Raw genomic sequence first — 23,090 nt, forward strand, 5'->3', positions numbered from 1 at the left:
CAAATTCATGTTAGTTACTTCAATAGCTTCGTTTTGGTGTGTTGATTGACATGAAAACCTTACATTAACATGATTAGTGATTTTGAGGTTTTGATTAGGGTTTGACAACTCTTAAAACGAACTTTTGATGCGTTGAATGCTTGTTAATGTTATTGGTAAGTGTTTAGTTGGATTGTATGCTTGATTACCTTCAAAACGGCATATCATATGTGTGAATTGGTTTCCCGAAACTCAAAATGCAATTGATGAACTTGAAACTTTGAAAATGGACTTTTATTGTTCGCTTGATGAGTTTTCGGCTATTGTAAATGATGTTATTGTTGGACCATAAGTGCTTAGTTGTATTCCTCGTCAAAATACCTTTCCAACGATATATGATAGGCATTATAAGTGTTTGCGGGTCAAGAGTTGGGTTGGAAAAGGTTTTGGTTCGTGCATACTTTGAAAAACTGACCAGAATTCTCTGCCCAGATGGTGGCGCGGCGCGCCCCATCCCCGCGCGGCGCGCGGATTGGCCTGGTCAGATTCTGACCTCTTTGTCCCATTTCACGTGAAATGTTTGACTAGCTACCGACCTCCGATTCACATGAAACTTGTTCTAATATACTTGTATATGAATAATTAGCATAGAAAAATAGTCCGGGACCCGACCCGAACATGTTGACTTTTTCGTTGACTTTGACCCGACCAAGTTTGACTTTTTGTCAAACTTAACCAATTAATTATGCAATCTTCCTAACATGCTTTTATACTTGTATCTTGCATGAAACTTGACAATTTGCTTCACATGCTATATTAATCGAGTCGTATTGAGCCATAGGACTAATTGAACATCTTTGACCCTTCGTGACTATCGTTATTGATACAACCTAATTGCTTAGGTCGAGACTAGCATTGTTCTTTGCACGTTTACTTGTTGAAGTACTATTTCACTCTTGCAATCAAAGGTGAGATCATAGTCCCACTTTTACTCTTTTTGAACTTATATTTGGGATGAGAAAACATAAACGATTCTTTTGAACTAAGTGAACACAAGAACGGGAAAACAAACATTCTACATACGAGTTTAGAACAAAAAGCCTCAATTCGATTATCATTAGTTACACTTGACGGGTGTAAGCGAGAACTTATGTTATATGGCCATATGGGTTGACAACCCTCATCTTTGACGGTTCGCTACCGTCTACGGATGAAATATATTTTCGAGAATCAGTGTTTGTTCTAGCACTATGGATGGGGTATACAATGGATGGAATGTTAAGCTTTGATAATTGGGTGCTCGTGAATATTAACTTTTAGAATGTATTACTATTATTTCAACTTTGCAAACCTTGTAGTTCGACTTAGTTACTTTTACTCACTTACTTACTTAAACCTATGATTTCACCAACGTTTTCGTTGACAGATTTCTATGTTTTTCTCAGGTCTTGCACGATATGTGATACATGCTTCCGCTCACTATTTGATACTTGCATTGGATGTCGAGTATACATGCATTACTTGGAGCGTCTTTTGACTTTACTTTAAACCGTGTCGCCTAGATTTCAAATGTACTTATAACCTTGTAACTTAACTTTTGGTTGAACAATTCTTGTAAACTTTGAAAACAATCTTTATTTTGAAATGAGGGTGACATATTTTGGTCAAACATTGTCATAAAGACTTATGACCAGGTAATGGGACCCACGTAGTCGACGCCGTCACTTGACGATTTGTCGGGGTCGCTACAAGTGGTATCAGAGCCTTGGTTGTAGGGATTTAGAGTTCATTTGTGTTCACCCCGAGTCATAGGGTACATAGGTGAATCTAGACTACAACCGGCATATAGACTGAAGTAGGAATTACTTGACTATTTGTGCATTTATACTCGAACTCTTCTATCATATCTAACTCGTATTCGATCTTGATCTTACGTTGATAAATTTTGTTGACGCGCCACCTTGACTTTATGAAGTAATGTTAAATGCACATGAGAATCAGGGTAATATAATTTCCGGGATTATATTACGGTGATTCACATGGACGTTCTGACATTATGACATAAAGAATTTAAGGCGAGTCAAGGAAAAATTTTCTCTCTATCCTTATTCCATATCACGGTTAGTATTGTTAAGAATACTAATCAACGATATTCTTGTGTCGTGAAGGAACAATGGCTCACCAAGGTCAACACAATACCCCTCTCGAAACTCTAGAACAAGCTCTTCAACGAATGATAACCACCGCCGTGGGTACGGCCGTGGCCGATCACTTTTCCAACAACACCAATCGTGGAGCCGGTAATTCAAGCGAAGGTTGCTCCTACAAGAACTTCATGAAGTACAACCCTCCCACTTTCGATGGAACCGGAGCACCGGTTGTTCTCACCCGATGGTTTGAACAAATGGAGACCGTTTTTAACACAAGCGGTTGTCGAGACCAAGATAAGGTCAAGTTTTCCACCCTCACTTTCACCGGCATTGCTCTTTCGTGGTGGAACAAGTACGTACAATCGGTGGGTATCGATGAAGCCCACACACTCTCATGGACCGAATTAAGAGAGAGAATGATCACCGAATATTTTCTGCGCGACGAAACTCGAAGGCTCGAACAGGGTCTAAGGAATTTAAGAACGGTCGGGAATGACCTCGGAGCTTATAATCAACGGTTTACCGAACTAGTCTCAATGTGTCCAAATCTCATGACTCCCGAATCCCTAAGAGTCGAACTTTACATGGATGACCTCCCTAAGAGCATTCAACACGGGGTAATGGCATCCCAACCCACTAACCTACAAGAGGCTTTAACAAAGGCCCACCAAACTTTAGAAACGGTGAATGAAATGGAAGCACCGGTACGAATGGTCGAGAACCACCCGGGTAACAACAAAAGAAAATGGGAAGCCTCGCAACCAAGCAACCACAACAATAACAACATCTCCAAGAAGCCTTTCACCCCCGGCGGCAAGAAGGGGGTATGCCGGAACCCTACCTCACTGTAACAAGTGTCGCAAACATCATTTTGGTGAATGTGGCAAACCATTTTGCGTAAAGTGTCAAAGAAGTGGCCATGTGGCCCATGTCTGTAAGGGTACCGTTACCGTCGCTCGAAGGGTGCCCAACGCACACAGGACGGGTGCATGCTTTGAGTGTGGCCAACTGGGTCATTTTAGGAATGTGTGCCCAAAGAAGAAATCAACCCCAACGCACGCCATTGAACTTTCAACATCGACACCTAGGATGCCCGAGACGACGATGGACTAGTCACGGGTACGTTTCTTCACAACAAACCGTATATTTCATACTTATTCGATTCGATTACCGCTAGACGTTTTACAACCGAGACCTTGACTTGTACTCTTTACATTCCACCTTTTTCCCCTAGATACTACTTAGGCAATTTAAGTGACCAACGGAAAAATATGGTGTGCCTATAAATTTTATTGGGGGATATACGTTAAGAATTTTGACTTAACACCTATAGAACTAGGGAGCTCGGAACCTATTCGTTAAGGAGAAATTATTCCCCTATAGTTATGTATAGAATATTGTGAACTAAGTAATTTTCGGTTGGAAACCGATACCCTCTTCCTCGTATCCATTACCTCCTGATTATTTGCGTGGATCCCTTGTATTCCAAATCGACTTCCGTTCCGGTTATCATCAATTGGGGGTTAAGGGAGACGATGTCTCCTAAGCCATTTTCTGAACTCGCAACGTTAGTTGTAAATCTCTCTTAGTACCGTTTGATTTATTTAGGACTCCGTCCGTATTCATGAACCTCCTAAACCACGTATGCAACTTATCTAGACGAATCTGTTATAGTATTTATATATGACATCTTAACTTATTTAAGTAAAGAAGGAAAACGAACAACATCACCATCTTACGCTCGAACTTTTGAGAAAAGAGCAACTCTATACCAAATTCTCCGAGTGAGAATTTCTGTTGAACGAAGTCCAATTTTCTAGACCATGATGTTAATGGTCAAGGCATTACAATCAATCTCGAAATCAAGCCACATGTAATCAGGAAACTCTCCCAACTCAGACTTATATTCGTAAAAATATTAGATCTCACCGGTTGTTACCGAAGATTCATTTCTGACTTTTCTCGTGTGTTATCGCCAAGAAAAAGCCGTGCGCCTGCGGGCAAAGCGGACAATATTGTGGTCATGTTAAGCTGGGGTGTTACAGAATGGTATCACACGGTGTCACACGACTTTTAAACTCGTTAACTCACTAAGGAAAACTCTAAACCTCTCCGTGTTCGAACCTTGAGCGTGATTCTTCACACCAACATTTCTAGTTAAAATCGTATAGCAACAGATGGAACTCGAACATGGAAATATTTCTACTTGAACGCCGAAAGGCATACTCTCTCGACTCAAAAATCAACATAACTAAAATTCGTTATTTTGCACGAAGAATTCAAATACTAAATTGTGGATCCGATCAATATTCTCGTCATCACGTACCACACTACATACCTCTATTATTTCACCGTTACCGTCTGATATTACTGGAATTTAAGATAACACACAATCCAACGATACTTCACTCTTCTTTGACTTAACGCCCTTGTGTTTCTGATAATCGGTCAACTATTATTCAACCCCGAACTATACAACTACGTGTACTACCTCGTTTCTCTTTCAGACTTCAACTTTTGACAACTAGAGGCACGTTATGGCAACCTCGAGATGTAAACTCATCCTATTCTAAGTCCTCATTTCACTACTATCTTTACCGTTCGCATTTCCGTTTAAAGAAACTCCTTGTAACATTTCTCCATGGATAGAGAAACTCCTCATATTACATAAGTATTCGCCACGAGGGTGAATAGTCCTAACGAACATTTTTTTTTTCTTTTCGAACCCTAATTGACTTGTTCAACCATATCTTAAGAGATTCTATTCCAACACGGTGTATCCTTGTCAATTATCCCGTATCGAAATACTCGTTTCACTTCTAGTTTTACAAGAAGCCTTGGAGACCCGCTTAGACATGAGTACCGCATACCACCCACAAACAGACGAACTGAACAAACGAACGATTTACGTCTTCGAAAGACATGTTTCAAACTTGCATGGTCGCTTTTAGTAGATCCCTCTTACAACAGTAGTTACCACTCGTGTGTTCACACGCACTTTCCGAAACCCTATATGACCGCTAATGTCATACCCCTATTCGTTGGACCAAAGCATGTGGCAAACAAAACACCGAATCTTAACTCATCCAAGAAACAACAATTGAGATAATCCAAGTCCGAGAAGGGCTCGAGACGACCCGTAGTCGCCCAAAAGAGTCATACCAAACTTAGATGAAAACCTCACAAATCCCAGTGTGTAACCACGTAATATTGAGAAACCGCACCTTGGAAAGGTGTAATCCATTTTGGAAAATCGAGAAAGGCTATATCCGCAATATCGAACCTTTTGAAACCTTGGGACGTATTGGAACCGCTTCCTATCGTTTAGAACTTCCGACTCAATTAAGTTTCTGTTTACCCTACATTTCGTGTAACAAACTTAGAAACATGTCCTGCGGAATAGGAACGTGCAATCCTTCTAGATGCACCAACTATTGATGACAAACTCCTCCTCATAGGAAAAACCGGCTGAACTTGTGGATCGTAAAACCAAGCCCTAATACAACGTAACACCCCGACTATCCGGATTCGTGGAATGTCCAAGAAAGTACCTTCAATCATTCGTAGAGTTACTACACTAGGTCTCGAGTAAGACACATCGACTATTACTTCCAACTAAATTTCGGGACGAAATTTCTTTTAAGGTGTGGATAATGTAACATCCCGCGTTTTTCCGTTAAATTATTTTAACACCGTCTTTTTTTTTTTAAAATAACATCCCTCGTCACCTATACTCGTGCACTTCGTTAACTAGTGTTCATGATAATCCCGTTACTCGATTATAACATCTCTCGTTAACTTGCATTTTAAAAATATTCGTTTGGTTATTTCCCGCACCCGACAACAAACTTGAGGGACTAATCTCGCCACTCGGGTAAACTTGGCTAACTAGTGACTCCTCACCACCACACACTTCATTTCACCATCTTCTTCCTCTTTTTCTTTCTTCCTTTTCTCTCAAGAACACAAACACAAAATTCATCATCTAATTTTGATCTTGGAAGCTCACAACAAATCCGACTACATATTCTTAATCCTCTCGTCATCCTCTACGATTTGATACTAACTACACCGATTTTGGGTAACATCTCTAAAACTCTAGATTTCTCAAATTCATGTTTTTGACTTGATATGTTGTTAGTTAGTGTCTATGGCTCGTGTATAACATGAATATATGATTTGTATGCTCGATCTTGATGTTTTGGTGTAACTAGCTTGAAAATGAAAAGTGTATGCTTAACCTTTGATTTTGGATGATGAAATGTGTTTAGATGTTAATGTTTGTGTGTTCAAAGTGTTAGTTACTTCAATAGCTTCGTTTTGGTGTGTTGATTGACATGAAAACCTTACATTAACATGATTAGTGATTTTGAGGTTTTGATTAGGGTTTGACAACTCTTAAAACGAACTTTTGATGCGTTGAATGCTTGTTAATGTTATTGGTAAGTGTTTAGTTGGATTGTATGCTTGATTACCTTCAAAACGGCATATCATATGTGTGAATTGGTTTCCCGAAACTCAAAATGCAATTGATGAACTTGAAACTTTGAAAATGGACTTTTATTGTTCGCTTGATGAGTTTTCGGCTATTGTAAATGATGTTATTGTTGGACCATAAGTGCTTAGTTGTATTCCTCGTCAAAATACCTTTCCAACGATATATGATAGGCATTATAAGTGTTTGCGGGTCAAGAGTTGGGTTGGAAAAGGTTTTGGTTCGTGCATACTTTGAAAAACTGACCAGAATTCTCTGCCCAGATGGTGGCGCGGCGCGCCCCATCCCCGCGCGGCGCGCGGATTGGCCTGGTCAGATTCTGACCTCTTTGTCCCATTTCACGTGAAATGTTTGACTAGCTACCGACCTCCGATTCACATGAAACTTGTTCTAATATACTTGTATATGAATAATTAGCATAGAAAAATAGTCCGGGACCCGACCCGAACATGTTGACTTTTTCGTTGACTTTGACCCGACCAAGTTTGACTTTTTGTCAAACTTAACCAATTAATTATGCAATCTTCCTAACATGCTTTTATACTTGTATCTTGCATGAAACTTGACAATTTGCTTCACATGCTATATTAATCGAGTCGTATTGAGCCATAGGACTAATTGAACATCTTTGACCCTTCGTGACTATCGTTATTGATACAACCTAATTGCTTAGGTCGAGACTAGCATTGTTCTTTGCACGTTTACTTGTTGAAGTACTATTTCACTCTTGCAATCAAAGGTGAGATCATAGTCCCACTTTTACTCTTTTTGAACTTATATTTGGGATGAGAAAACATAAACGATTCTTTTGAACTAAGTGAACACAAGAACGGGAAAACAAACATTCTACATACGAGTTTAGAACAAAAAGCCTCAATTCGATTATCATTAGTTACACTTGACGGGTGTAAGCGAGAACTTATGTTATATGGCCATATGGGTTGACAACCCTCATCTTTGACGGTTCGCTACCGTCTACGGATGAAATATATTTTCGAGAATCAGTGTTTGTTCTAGCACTATGGATGGGGTATACAATGGATGGAATGTTAAGCTTTGATAATTGGGTGCTCGTGAATATTAACTTTTAGAATGTATTACTATTATTTCAACTTTGCAAACCTTGTAGTTCGACTTACTTATTTTTACTCACTTACTTACTTAAACCTATGATTTCACCAACGTTTTCGTTGACAGATTTCTATGTTTTTCTCAGGTCTTGCACGATATGTGATACATGCTTCCGCTCACTATTTGATACTTGCATTGGATGTCGAGTATACATGCATTACTTGGAGCGTCTTTTGACTTTACTTTAAACCGTGTCGCCTAGATTTCAAATGTACTTATAACCTTGTAACTTAACTTTTGGTTGAACAATTCTTGTAAACTTTGAAAACAATCTTTATTTTGAAATGAGGGTGACATATTTTGGTCAAACATTGTCATAAAGACTTATGACCAGGTAATGGGACCCACGTAGTCGACGCCGTCACTTGACGATTTGTCGGGGTCGCTACAAAGGATGAAGTTGACTTCTGATCCCAAAAGTCAAAGTTACCCAAATATGGTAACTTTGTGTTGTTGCTGATATTATTGCTGAATTCTAACACTCCCCCTCAAGTTGAATAGTGGGGTTTCCAATATTCAACTTGCCAAGAACTTCGCTGAAAAGTCTTCCATTGACAGATTTGGTGAAGATGTCGGCCAGCTGATCTTCGGATCTAATTGAAGGAAGGGAAATGATTTCACCATCTAGCTTCTCTCTGATAAAGTGTCGATCGATTTCAACATGTTTAGTTCGGTCATGTTGAACGGGGTTCTCTAAAATGGCAATGGCTGCTTCATTGTCGCATAGGATCTGAATAGCTTCTTTTGGAGGGAATCCTATTTCTGTCAAGAGTTTTCGAATCCATAAAGCTTCCACCACTCCCTTTGCGATTCCTCTAAATTCTGATTCAGCACTTGATAGGGAAACGACCTTTTATTTCTTACTTTTCCATGCAACTAAGTTTCCTCCAACTATTGTGAAAAAACCTGAAGTTGACCGTCTATCTCCTTTTTCTCCAGCCCAGCTTGCATCCGTATAAACTTGTGCTTCAAGGTGCCCATTTTTTTTTGAATATAACTCCATTGCCTGCTGTTTTCTTTAAGTATCTGATGATCCTCATTACAGCTTCCATATGGTGAACCTGTGGTTGATGCATAAATTGGCTCACAACTCCTACTGCATGTGCTATATCTGGTCGGGTATGAGCAAGGTAGATGAGTTTTCCCACCATCCTTTGATATTGCCCCTTATCAGCAAGTTCGCCCTCATCTTCCATATACAGCTTTTGATTTGGAATCATAGGAGTATCCGCAGGTTTGCAATCGATCATACCTGTTTCTGCAAGAAAATCAAGAACGTATTTCTTTTGACAAATAAATATTCCCTGTTGGGATCGTAATACCTCAATCCCCAAAAAATATTTAAGCCTGCCCAAGTCTTTCATTTCAAATTCTTTAAATAAGTTCATTTTTAAGTTAGAAATTTCTTCTTTATCGTTTCCTGTTATTATCATATCATCAACATAAATGATTAAGCATGTAATTAAATTTCCATTTCGTTTAAAAAAGAGAGTATGATCCGAGTTACTTTGTTTAAAATCATATTTTTTCATGAATAAAGTAAATCTCCCAAACCAAGCCCGTGGGGATTGTTTTAACCCATATAAAGATTTTTTAAGTCGACAAGCTTCCCCATTTTTGAAGTTTCTGGAGAATCCAGGGGGAGCTTCCATATAGACTTCTTCTTTTAATTCACCATGTAGAAAGGCATTCTTCACATCAAATTGGTGAAGAGGCCATTCTTCATTTGCAGCAACTGAGAAAAGAACCCTGATGGTATCAGTCTTTGCAACTGGTGAGAAAGTCTCAGAATAATCTATTCCATATGTTTGAGTATATCCCTTGGCAACAAGACGAGCTTTATATCTTTCAACGGTTCCATCTGGTTTGCATTTTATTGTAAATACCCATCGAGATCCAACGGGTTTCTTTTCTTGAGGAATAACACATTTTTCCCATGTATCATTTTTCTTAAGTGCTTCTATTTCTTCCTCCATTGCTTTTTTCCATTTTTCAGATTTCATAGCCTGGTCAACAGTTGATGGGATTTCTTCAGAATATAATGCTGAATTGAATTTTTGAGCCTCACTTGATAGGTTTCCTTGTGCAATATTAGCCATAGGATACCTTGACCTTTTAGCTTCTTGTTCTGGAGAGTATCTTTTTGGCGGTATACCTCTGTTGATTCTCTGAGGTAAGACATATCTTTCTGTGGTTTCATTTTCATTTGCGATATCGGAAGTTGTGTTGTTTTGTTCCTCTTGAACTGGATGTTCATTGTTTGAGGAGATTTCAGTGGATTCAGAATCTTGTTGCATAGTATTTGGTGACTCGGGACTTGAGTTTGGTGAAGTGGGACATGGGTTTGGTGAATCGGGACTTGAGTTTGGTGAATTGGTACATGGGTTTGGTGAATCGGGACTTGGGTTTGGTGAATCGAGACTTGGGTTTGGTGAATCGGGACTTAGGTTTGGTGAATCGGGACTTGGGTTCGGTGTTGATGTTTGGATATTGTCGGGTCTAGGTATCCATTGTACCCAACTTAGAGTGTCATTATCCTCTTTCTCCCCCTCACTCGTGAGTTGGGTATGATAGAAATATTCAGTTTCGAGAAAGTCGCAATTCAGGGTAGTGTAGACATGACGTTTCTTTGGACTATAGCATCGATACCCTTTTTGGTTGATACCATAACCAACCATCACACACTTTTCCGCACATGGATCAAGTTTGGTGCGCTCACCTTTTGGGATGTGAACAAAGACGGAACACCCAAATATGCGAGGTTCAATGCTAAATGAGGTCGGAAGAGAATGAAATTAGGAAAGAGTGTCTTTAGGATAGGTAGCGAAAGCAAGAGCTTCGGGCCAAAAACTTTTCGGAACTTTGGATTCAATTAATAAAGCTCTTGTCATTTCTAAAAGTATTCGATTTTTACGCTCGGCTACGCCATTTTGTTCGGGAGTATGAGCACACGAGGTTTGATGAATAATCCCATTATTTTCGCAAAAAAGTTTCATTGATGAGTTTACAAACTCACCACCATTATCGGATCTTAACATTTGTATATTTTTATTAAATTGGGTTTGTACCATTTTATAAAAGTGAGAAAATTTTTCAAAAACTTCTGATTTGTGAGTTAAATAATAAATCCAAGTCATTCGGGTATGATCGTCAATAAATAAAACAAAGTATCGAAAATTTTTTCCCCCAATAACCGGTGCAGGACCCCATACATCTGAATGAATTAGAGCAAAGGGTACATCTTTCATGGTAGTACTAGGTTTAAAAGTATTTCGGTGACTTTTAGCCAAAATACAAGTTTCACAATTTAAAGTAACGTTGGTTGGAAAAAGACTAGGAAATAAAGATTGTAAGTATCCGGCAGATGGGTGACCCAACCTCCTATGCCATAACCAAGCTTCCCTCGTAGGTGTTCCGTGAGCAAGCATCACGGTACCTTGTTGGGTTACTTCGTCCACATAATACAACCCACCCCGTTCGGTTCCACGTCCAATAATTGCCCCAGTCCTAATGTCTTGAAGGATACAAAAGGTGGGGTGTAACAGAACAAAACAATTTAGTTCTTTTGTAACGTGGCTAATGGATAATAGTTTATGAGACAGGGACGGAATATATAAACAATTAAACAGTTTCAAATTTGGAGTAATTTCTATTCTCCCACCCCCTTTAACTTGTACAATCCCTCCATTAGCCGTTTGAATTTTATTAACACGGGGTTGTGATTCCGAGCAAAAATCAGATTTTACAAAAGTCATTGTATGGGTAGCACCGCAGTCAAAGATCCATTCGTTATTTTTTGTTTTATTTGAAACAATATTAGCTTTTTCGATAAAACGAGTATTATTTAAATTTTCATTTTTCACGAAAAAAGGGTTTTGGGCCTGTCTATTATTCACAACTTGTTGTTGGGCTTTAATAACACAACATGGTTGTTGGGCTTTACTAACACAACATGGTTGTTGGGCCTGTTTATTATCCCTTTTATTACCCATTTCCCTTTTTAGCACAACCTGTATCCTTTTATCAGATACAATCGTATCTGTAACAATTTTAGGGTTCTTTCTCTTATTTTAATAGGCGATTTAGATCCAAAACAAGGATCTATTTTTTCTTGTTCGATTGTCTCTCCAAGACATTGAAATCGGTTATGATTCTGCTCTAAATCCGATCGATTGTGGTTCGGGTTCCCCTTTTTCACTTCAATCGATGGTTTATTAAGGTTTGAGTGTTTTTCAGTCATCCTTTCGGGTGGAATCTGCATAAACCTGGGATCGAATTTCGGGTTTGAGGGAGTTTTCCTCACCCATTCGATTGATGTTTTATATGATGAATTAGGGTTTGAGGGTTTAACCCTCACCCATTTGGTCGTTTTTTGCAGTAAACAAGAGATTGGAGGTAGAGTTCTACCTCTTGTGGTGTCGTTGCAGGTAGCCGTAAGGTTGCCGCCGGCCGCCGCTATTGTTGTTGTAACCTTGCTCACCCTTCTGCTTCGTTTCCGGTTGCTCCACCATTCAGGATAACCAATTAGCTTGAAGCATTGAATTATTGTGTGTTGTGACACACCACAATAAACACAACTCGGCTCTTGTGGTGGTCGATGGTGGTTTGCAGTGATTTTGTCTATTTTGGGAATGGATGTAGGTGATTGCTCTTTTAATGGCTGACATAGAGCACCCAGGTAACTTTGTTTAATCTTTGGTATGCTCAAATCGTTGTAGCTTGTCTGATTAATTAAGCTACCATCATTATTTGACATGGAAGCTAATTTTAGTGAGCTACCGTCAATTCTAGACATGGCAGCTTGAAACAAAAAATTCCTGGTAAATGATTGAAGCTGAAAAACGGATGTAATGATCCCCCGATCTACACCGTTAGCTCTGATACCATGTTAAATTTGATATTTGGAATATAAAATAATTGATCTTTGTATTGATTTCAGAATTGATACAAATTGAATTGAATATTTTACATTTGCAAAGTGTGGTTTTATATATAAAACCTCTAACAGCTATTTCCTAAAGAAGTAAGGCTTTATTGTTACTTTTGGAACCACTTTTCTTTAAAAGGAAAAAGGCTGTTTGTATCCGTTGAAACCAGGATCCATTTGCTGTCTTGTGATCTTCTTAAAAGGGAAAGGATGAAGTTGACTTCTGATCCCAAAAGTCAAAGTTACCCAAATATGGTAACTTTGTGTTGTTGCTGTTATTATTGCTGAAGAGTTGTAATCACTTGCATCCATAAATTTGCTTGAAAACAAAGGGACCAATGAGAACGCGACATGTGGCGCGAAAATCACATGTGATTGAGGAAAAAAAATTCGAAAATTTTTTTTTTTTGAAATTTTTTTTTCGAATTTTTTTTTTTAAAAATCATATGTGATTATGCATGTCAATCACATGTGATTGTAAACCCAATCACATGTGATTATGCATGGCAAATCCAATCACATGTGATTGTACAATTCAATCACATTGTGCAGGTAAATCACATGTGATTGTAAAAAAAAAATTTAAAAAAAAAATTCGAAAAAAAATTAAAATTTTTTTTTTCCGAAAAAAAATTTTTGAATTTTTTTTTCAATCACATGTGATTTTCGCGACACATGTCGCGCTCTCATTGGTCCCTTGAATCTCAACTTAATTTATGGACTCAAATGAATATTAACACAATGGAAACGTATTGATTTAGTTCAAATAAAAAACTATAGATCTGGACCTTGTAGTATTATGCATAGTAGCTTTTGATTTTAGGTTTTATCAAGAATGAACCTCGTAGTCTTATAGAAAAAATTCATAAATTTGACATTAACAGACAGTTATCAACAATCAGCTCATATTGACTGCCTAAGTTTTAATATTAACTTGAAATTTCCGGAACTTTACCTGATAGATACGGGGGGTTGTACGGTTTCTTCGTGTTCTTCAATAAAAAAAATTGGGTTGCGTCATTAGGAGTTGTATAAATATATAGTTGCCTCATGGAGTAACATAGGAAACCAAATAAAGGCTTTTTCTGGATTATCGTTATATTAAGTGTATGGGCTCTAAACATACTCTCCAATAGTTGGGCCTTCTATTGGGCCATTGACTTGGATTAAATTAATACTTTTTTCTATTTTTCGAAAGGTAAGGCCCAAAGTAAGGTTAGTGGGGGATTGAACTTGGGTTCCCTTTAGAGATTCCCCAGCACTCAACCACTCCTTTTGAAAAGAAAAAAAATTGAACCATTTCTCGATTTGTGTGTGTCATCCTTGCGCAGGGACATGCTAATCTTCTTTGTATCGTTCCAATTTTATCGGATTAAAGTAATACAACATCGTACTTAATGGTTGCAAGTTTTAGAATTTATATACATGTTTTTAGTTTCCGTTGTAATAGACAATTGGAACCACCCTAACTCATGGCTACTCGCTTGGTCTACCAACTCTACCCTCAGGTTTCGTCCACCAAGAAGCAAACAATTAGGTACACCGATTTGATCAAAGACACTCTACAAAGGTATCGTACGGACAATATACTAATCACGAGTTTTAATCTTCACTTTAGAATTATGAACATGCATGAATCGCTTTCTTTTGCTAATATATTGGCCGAGACAACGAAGTTGTCTAAAAGAGCTTTACCTCACAATAACCATATATGATCACAAATCTATTACGTTGCGTGATGAGCAATTTTTGGGTGAAAACCTAGAAACAATTAGTTTAAAGCTTACCCCTATTTCAAGCTCGAGGATTCTCTTTTGATCAGCGACAATCTTGTTATAAATTGTGTCAACTTACGAGCATTAGAGTTGATCGATGTTACGTTAAGTGACGAGGAACTTATTAACTTATTGTCTACTTGTATGTTACTTGAAAAGATTAACCTTTCAGGATGTAAAGGGTTGATCAGAATCGAGGTGAAAAACCTCCATCATCTTCGTGAACTGGAAATAACTCCAGGATGATCTTGATATTTGTCTCAAACAACCCTAATTCGCGATATGTATGTAATTGGGGATCTAGTTAAAGTGGTCAAATGTGACGAACATGATGTGGACAAAATGATGATGATGAATATTATTATGCAATTGGAATGTTAGCTGTAAATAAACATCATTTAATCAATCAGATTACATTCCACATATTTCCTTAACCTACGTTTTTTTACACTCATGTGCAACGCATGTGCTGTCGATTAACTGAACTTTTTGACGATCGTTAGTGTCAGGGATTGTACGCATGGGCGGTAATATTAAGGGGCAGAGGGGGGCAGCCGCCCCCAGTGGATTTGCAATTTTTAGTGTAAAAATTTTGAATTTTTCGATTTTGCCCCCGGTGAATTTTTTATTTTGCCCATAACTCTTCATAATTTGCCCCAAAAGTCTCCATATTTTGCCCCAAAACCTCTAAATTTTGCCAAAAAACCTCTAAATCTTGCTCAAAAACATCCAAATTTTGATCAAAAATCTCCATATTTTGCCCAAAAAATTGCTACGCTTTAAAAAAAAATTTCGCCCCCGGTGGAAAATGTTCTTGCTTCCGCCATTGATTGTACGTGCTAGAATGACAAACTAGGGACCGAGTGCGATATTTGCGTAAATTATAGGGACTTTCTGCATAATTATGGATAGAAACTACTGGTATAAACATGTATCATAAGCTCGTAATCTTGTAAAATGCACCCATTTTATGGCCCATTCACAAAATATATTAATAATCCAAGTCCATATATATAGAGCCTGTCCATCAGGTGGAAAGCCCAACTAATAGAGAGTATGTTTGTGGCCCAATCAAGATATATATCCCGCAAAAAAGCTTTTATTTGGTTTGCCCTTCTTTTTTACTCACTCCATGAGGCAACTATATATATTTATACAATTCCTAATGACGCAGCCCAAATTTTCAATTGAAGAACACAAAAAACCCGTACAACCCACCCTAACTAACAGGTAAGTTCACAGATATTTCAACGTAAGTTTTTAAGTTACGCCGTCAATATGAGTTGATTATTTGGTTCTTTGTCTATAAACAAAGTGTTAATTTTTAATGGAAAATAGATGAGGTTTTTATTTAGTAAGACTACCACGAGGTTCATTCCTAATAAAACGTAAAATCAAAGTTCATAAGACTAGAGGTCCTGTATTTAACTTATATGATATTTTTTATTTGAATGAATTTGTACTTGAATGTGTAAACGAACAACATTTGCATTGTTCTTGAGTATTCTTACATCAATTTACGCGACCCGGTGACTGTTTTATCATGTGATGATGTACTAACGACGTTGCAGATTTTCAATTTAGTGTATTGATTTTATGGTAAACCCTCTAAAATTGTGAGGCAATGTGTTTAATCAAACAATGAACCTAAATTAACTTGTTAATTTGGCTGCAGAAACAACTAACAAGAAATTATGTGGGTTATGTATTAACAACTATATATGATTCTGAGGTAACTATTCTGATTAAGTACAAGAAATTCGATGCTTTGAATTAGCTCTTATTATGTGGGTTATGTATTCATATATAGGAGAGTTATGTGGGTTATGTATTCATATATATGAGAGTTACAGTGATTAAAGAATATATATATATATATATATATATATATATATATATATATATATATATATATATATATAAGGAATAGATACAAAACATAACTATCAAATAATACAAAATATATTTACAAAATATAAAATGTCTCTATAGATATTGACTTGTCGGTCATGATCACGTGATGACGTCATGTCTGTTTTCTAATACTCTAACACTACTGAATCTGCTATTTTTCTTCAGGAGATGAGGGAAGTGGAGAGAATTCACCGACCACAGTTGAAAGATGTTCCGGCGGAGTTGATCCATCGTATTCAAATGTTGTTGCCCGTAAAAGAAGCGGGTCGTACATGTGTGTTGTCAAAGTCATGGATGCACGCTTGGTCTACCATCCCTACACTAAGGTTTCGTCCACCAAGAAAGGATTTAAGCAAACGACAACTAATTAGGTACACCGATTTGATCAACCGCACTCTACAAAGGTATCGTATGGACAATATACCAATCACAAGTTTTGATCTTCACTTCAGAATTTTAAACCAGAAATCGATTTCTTTTGCTAACTTATGGATTCAGACAGTAGCTTCTAGAAGTTGTTTAAAAGAGCTTTACCTCACATTATCTGCTCTCGAAGAAGAATCTATTACGTTGCCAGATGAGCTATTCTCAGGTGAAAATCTGGAAACAATTAGTGTAAAGGCTGACGACACCCTTTTCATAGTCAGGCATTCTCTTTTAATCAGCAACAATATTGTTATAAAGTGTGTCAACTTACGAGTATTAGAGTTGATCGATGTGATGTTAAGTGACGAGACACTTGTTAAGTTATTCTCTACTTGTATCTTACTTGAGAAGATTAACCTTTCAAAATGTAAAGGGTTGAGCATAATCAGGGTGAAAAACCTCCATTATCTTCGCGAGCTGGAAATAACTCCAAGAATAGGAAATTCTACTTCAGAAATTTATGATGTCCCAAGTCTTCAGGTATTTAAGCACAACTTATTGGGTTATAGGAATAACCTTGTATCGAATTCGTTAGAAAGTGTGAGAGAATTAGTCTTAAAGGGTGAAATGATGGATGATGCTGTAAGAATATTAGGACCCAAAACAACGCAAGTGATTCAATAAGATCATTCACCGATAGTAATTATACAAGATTACTAACCCACTTAATGAACGAAAGATTATAAATGCAAGAAATGTAAATTGACACAAGAGATAACGTGGTTATATGCAATCGTTGTGATTGCTTTAGTCCACGGACCAACTAGAGAATGTATTTACCGAATATTTGTGGTGTGTTTACATGAGTTACAAGAGGGTCTATTTATAGAATGGTTTGAGGAGTAAGGTAAAAACAATTCCTTGAAGCTTCATGTGAGTTTCCTGACAGCTTCATGGAGGCTACATGTGAGTTTCCTGATAGCTTCGTGGAAGCTACATGTGAATTTCCTCACAACTTCGTGGAAGCTACATGTGAGTTTCCTAACAACTTCGTGGAAGCTACATGTGAGTTTTCTAACAACTTCGTGGGAGCTTCGTGTGAGTTTCCTGGAATCTTCCCTCTAATTGTTTAAAGTTCTCCATATCTCCAACAATCTCCCATTTGGAGACTTTGAACAAACCCAACCTTCGTCAACCCAAAATATCAACGATCTAACCAAGAACGTTAAACCACCATTATACCGCCAAACTCCATTTGGGACACGCACACTCAACACATACTTCGGATGAGCAGACTTTCAATAAAAGGTCTTCAACACTACTTGTTAGAATCGAAACATTAACTCTCTAATTCTCTAGTTGGGGTCTTCTCTCATCAATTCATTAGAAGACCAATTAAGGTACTGCAAAACCTCAATAACAACCTTAGTAAACATATCAGCATGATTCTTTGTACCAAGGATTTTCTCCAACAATAAAGTACCATCATTTATTTGTTGTCGAATAAAATGATAACTTATCTTGATGTGTTTCGTACGACTATGAAACATCGGATTCTTCCCAAGATGAACCGCACTTTGATTATCACAATTCAAGACGCAATAGTCTTGTCTTTTACCCAACTCACCTAAGAAGTTTTTCAACCAAACAAGCTCTTTAGAAGCTTCTGCAATAGCCATATATTCGGCTTCGGTGGTTGATAAAGCAACACTCTTTTGTAGTCGAGACATCCAACTAACCGCCGTCTTCTCTATTGTGAAAACATAACCCACGGTGTTTTTCCCCGAATCATCAATCAGCATCCGCATAACTCCTAAGTATGAGATTGTTTTTGGAGAAACACAATCCCATATTAGAAGTACCTTTCAAATAACGAAGCAACCATTTGACAGCTTCCCAATGCTCTTTCCCCGGATTAGACATATAACGACTTACAACTCCCACTGCTTGAGCAATATCGGGTCTTGTATAAACCATGGCATACATAATACTACCCACGGCCGATGCATATGGAACCTTTTCCATATCCGTTTTGTCTTTTACCGTCTTTGGTGATTGACTTTTCGATAACTTAATCGTGCTACCCAAAGGCATAGAACGAGCCTTTGAATTCTCCATATTAAACCTCTCTACTACTTTCTCAATATATTTGAATTGAGACAAGTATAGAGTACCTTTCACATGATCACGCACAATACTCATGCCAAGTATTTGCCTAGCACCACCAAGATCTTTCATCTCGAATTCACGAAAAAGTAATCCCTTCAACTTGTTAATTTCAGACATGTTGGAACCTGCAAGTAACATGTCATCAACATACAATAATAAGATTATATAAGAAGACTTGAGTTTCTTCAAGTAGCAACAGTGATCCGCTTCACATCTTAAGAAACCAATCTTCTTCATAAAATCATCAAACTTCAAGTACCATTGCCGAGGTGCTTGCTTCAATCCATACAAACTTTTCTTTAGCTTACAAACCCACTTCTCTTTACCCTTTACCTCAAAGCCCTCGGGTTGCCTCATGTAGATCTCTTCAACAAGATCACCATGCAAGAATGCGGTCTTCACATCTAGTTGCTCTAGATGTAAGTCTTCGGATGCAACCATAGAAAGTACCAAATGGATAGTAGTCATTTTAACTACTGGTGAAAATATCTCTTTGTAGTCAACCCCTTCCTTTTGTTGAAAGCCTTTGACTACCAAACGAGCCTTGTACCTTTTCTTGCCATCCAACTCATTCTTGATTCGATACACCCATTTACTTTGCAACGCCCTTTTATCATGAGGTAACTTCACTAGTGACCAAGTTTTATTCTTCTCAAGTGAGCCCATCTCTTCTTTCATGGCAAGCTCCCATTGTATGGATTCTTTTGTCTTTCTTGCCTCAAAGTAACTTTCGGTTTCACCATTCTCGGTATAGAGCAAGTAGTTTGCTGATGGAGAATACCTAGGATTAGGTTTGGGCACTCTAGTCGAGCGTCTTATTGTAGGAGTAACCGAAATGGTTGGACCGGTTTCATTTGTATCCTCCTCATCACTAGAACTCGCACTATGTTCGAAATCCTCACCGCTTTCCGAACCATCCCCATCATTAGCATTTTCCGACGCCTCACCGTTTGTTGGTAATTCATTGTTTCCCGTACTCCCACTAGAACCTGTAAGATCATCAATAGAAATATCGTCAAAAGTAACATGACCCGGTTTAGGACTCCCCGTTTCCGGTTTGCCATAGACCGAATCTTCATCAAAAGTAACATCGCGAGAACGAATTACTTTTCTAGCCTCATTATCCCAACAACGATAACCAATTTCATCCGACCCGTAGCCTATGAAAATACACTTCTTTGATTTAGCTTCAAGCTTGTCTCTATCCGCATCTTTGGTCTTCACATATGCATTATACCCAAAGATCCTAAGATGACCATAACTCACCTTCTTACAATGTCATTCTTCCTCGGGAATTCGGAAACCCATCTGTGTTGAGGGTCCCCTATTTATCAAATAAGCCGCCGTGTTAACCGCATCTGCCCAAAACATTTTAGGCAAACCGGCATGTAGTCTCATACTCTTTGCCCTTTCATTTAACGTACAATTCATACGTTCGGCGACCCCATTGTGTTGCGGTGTCTCCGGTACCATTTTCAACATTCTAATACCGAGCTTTGCACAATGGTCTTTAAACTCAAGACTACCATATTCCACTCCATTATCCGACTTCAAGCACTTGACCTTCAAGTTAGTCTCATTTTCTACCATAGCTTTCCACTTCACAAATGTATTAAATACATCAGATTTAGCTTTAAGAAAATAAACCCATACCTTTCGAGTGGAGTAGTCAATGAAGGTGACATAATAGCGAGAACCTCCATGTGATTCTACATTCGTTGGACCAAATACATCCGTATGAACAAGCTCCAATTTCTCCAACTTAGGAGCATTCCCCAATTTTTCAAAAGTCACCTTCTTTTGCTTCCCATATACACATGGTTCGCAAAACCCAAATTCTACCTTTTTCAAATCCGGAATTCTCCCACTCGAAACAAGCATCTTCATACCCTTCTCACTCATATGCCCGAGTCTTCGGTGCCATAGAGTTGATTCAGACTCAACATGAACCGTAGTAACCACCGTGTCTTCATCAAACACTTCAACCATATAAAGAGTTCCCCTTTTAAGTCCACGGGCCACAATACAACTATCCTTAACCACCTTCCATTGGCAGTTTTCAAAAGTAACCGCATTACCTTCATCATCTAATTGACCAACCGAAATAAGTTTTCTCTTTAATTTAGGAATGTACCTTACGTTTTTCAAGGTCCAATTAGAGCCAAGAGTAGTCTTCAATACAACATCTCCAATGCCCTCTATATTGAGTTGTTTGTGGTCCGCCAATCTCACATTGCCTTGATATGAACAAAAATTCTTCATCATGCTTTTGACATGAGTAGCATGAAACGAAGCTCCCAAATCCAAAATCAAAGACTCCATAGAATTTTCAACACTACATAAAAGTGCATCATCACTTTCTTTCTCGGTCAAGTTCACACCTTTCGCCAGACCATTTTTACACTTCCTTTGAAAGTGTCCTTTTTGATTGCAACCCCAACAAACAGCTTCACTTCTATCTTTCGATGGATACCTCTTCTTAGACTTCTTTCTACCCTTCTTCTCACTGCGATCAAATTTCCTACCACGGTTGTCAGTACTTAACAAAGAACCGGATGTCGATTCCCCCGAGTTCCTCCTACGAGTATCTTCACCAAGAATCAAATCCCTTATTGCTTCAAACGCTAGCTTAGTAGTTCCCGTAGAGCTACTAACCACGGTAACCGTACCCGACCAACTTTTCGGTAATGTTGAATGCAAGATTAGTGCTTTTAGTTCATCATCAAACTTAATTTCTACCGATTCAAGCCTTGAAACGATATTATTAAATTTATTGATATGATCCGTTGCACTTGTACATTCCTTCATCTTTGTATTGAACAATTGACGCATGAGAAATACCTTATTAGAAGCGGTAGGTTTCTCATACATGTTAGAGAGTGCTTTCAAGCAAGCAAACGTCATCTTCTCATTCACAACGTTGTATGCAATGTTCTTAGCAAGTGAAAGACGAATAGCGCCCAAAGCTTGACGATCCAAAAGCGTCCAATCGGCATCGTTCATGCTCTCAGGCTTGGTCTCTAACAAGGGTTGGTGTAGCTTCTTTTGATACAAGTAATCTTCAATTTGCATCTTCCAAAAGCCAAAGTCTCTCCCATCGAGTCGGTCGATTCTAAATTTCAAATCTTCCGCCATCGTTGCCTTAACGAAACCTTGTGCTCTGATACCAGCTGTAAGAATATTAGGACCCAAAACAACGCAAGTGATTCAATAAGATCATTCACCGATAGTAATTATACAAGATTACTAACCCACTTAATGAACGAAAGATTATAAATGCAAGAAATGTAAATTGACACAAGAGATAACGTGGTTATATGCAATCGTTGTGATTGCTTTAGTCCACGGACCAACTAGAGAATGTATTTACTGAATATTTTTGGTGTGTTTACAATGAGTTACAAGAGGGTCTATTTATAGAATGGTTTAAGGAGTAAGCTAAAAACAATTCCTTGAAGCTTCATGTGAGTTTCCTGACAGCTTCATGGAGGCTACATGTGAGTTTCCTGATAGCTTCGTGGAAGCTACATGTGAATTTCCTCACAACTTCGTGGAAGCTACATGTGAGTTTCCTAACAACTTCGTGGAAGCTACATGTGAGTTTCCTAACAACTTCGTGGGAGCTTCGTGTGAGTTTCCTGAAATCTTCCCTCTAATTGTTTAAAGTTCTCCATATCTCCAACAGATGCATATTCCTATATTATATCAAAGTTCCCTTTTCTTGCAGTTTGAGCCTTAACATTTGCTCTTGCAAGCTGAATATGTTGGATATTGCATCCGTTTCTTCGAAGAGACTGATTGTATATTTGGCTTTTGGCGTCCAAATCAACATAAAAGTATATTCTCCAAAATTAGATAACATCCATTACAAAGGCAATTTAGTCCCTGGTCTATTGTTTCCATCAATCGCTCCCTGCCAAATTGAACTAACATTGGAGTTATTCAATCACATTGGTCAATCATTCTTTCTTAATATAAGGGAAGTACTCAATTTGTCAAAAACGTTTAAAGTTAAAATAATTGATGATAATTCTGTTTTTATAGTGCCATTCGACTATGAAATAGAGGATATGAGAAGAAGGATCCAAGTTCCGGCTATGAATGTAGAACGACTAATGTTTATAAGTTATTCCGATAAAGGCTTGTGGAAGATCCCGCGACTACTTCTTGAGGCATTTTTTTGT

The 23,090-nt window shown here is 38.0% G+C and overlaps 1 protein-coding gene and 1 non-coding gene across 2 annotated transcripts; one reads left to right on the plus strand and one right to left on the minus strand.

The window, feature by feature from the left end:
* Nucleotides 1-13,967: 13,967 nt before the first annotated feature.
* On the minus strand, nucleotides 13,968-14,070 carry LOC139869660 (U6 spliceosomal RNA). The gene has a single exon (XR_011766246.1). It is a non-coding gene; the product is annotated as a U6 spliceosomal RNA (small nuclear RNA).
* A 2,469-nt stretch (nucleotides 14,071-16,539) lies between these two features.
* On the plus strand, nucleotides 16,540-17,421 carry LOC139867932 (F-box/LRR-repeat protein At5g02910-like). The gene has a single exon (XM_071856274.1). It carries the CDS (start codon nucleotides 16,540-16,542, stop codon nucleotides 17,419-17,421), a length of 882 nt encoding a protein of 293 aa, XP_071712375.1.
* Nucleotides 17,422-23,090: the final 5,669 nt, after the last annotated feature.

This window comes from Rutidosis leptorrhynchoides, chromosome 9, assembly GCF_046630445.1.
Source record: "Rutidosis leptorrhynchoides isolate AG116_Rl617_1_P2 chromosome 9, CSIRO_AGI_Rlap_v1, whole genome shotgun sequence".
In the NCBI taxonomy this organism is placed as follows: domain Eukaryota; kingdom Viridiplantae; phylum Streptophyta; class Magnoliopsida; order Asterales; family Asteraceae; genus Rutidosis; species Rutidosis leptorrhynchoides.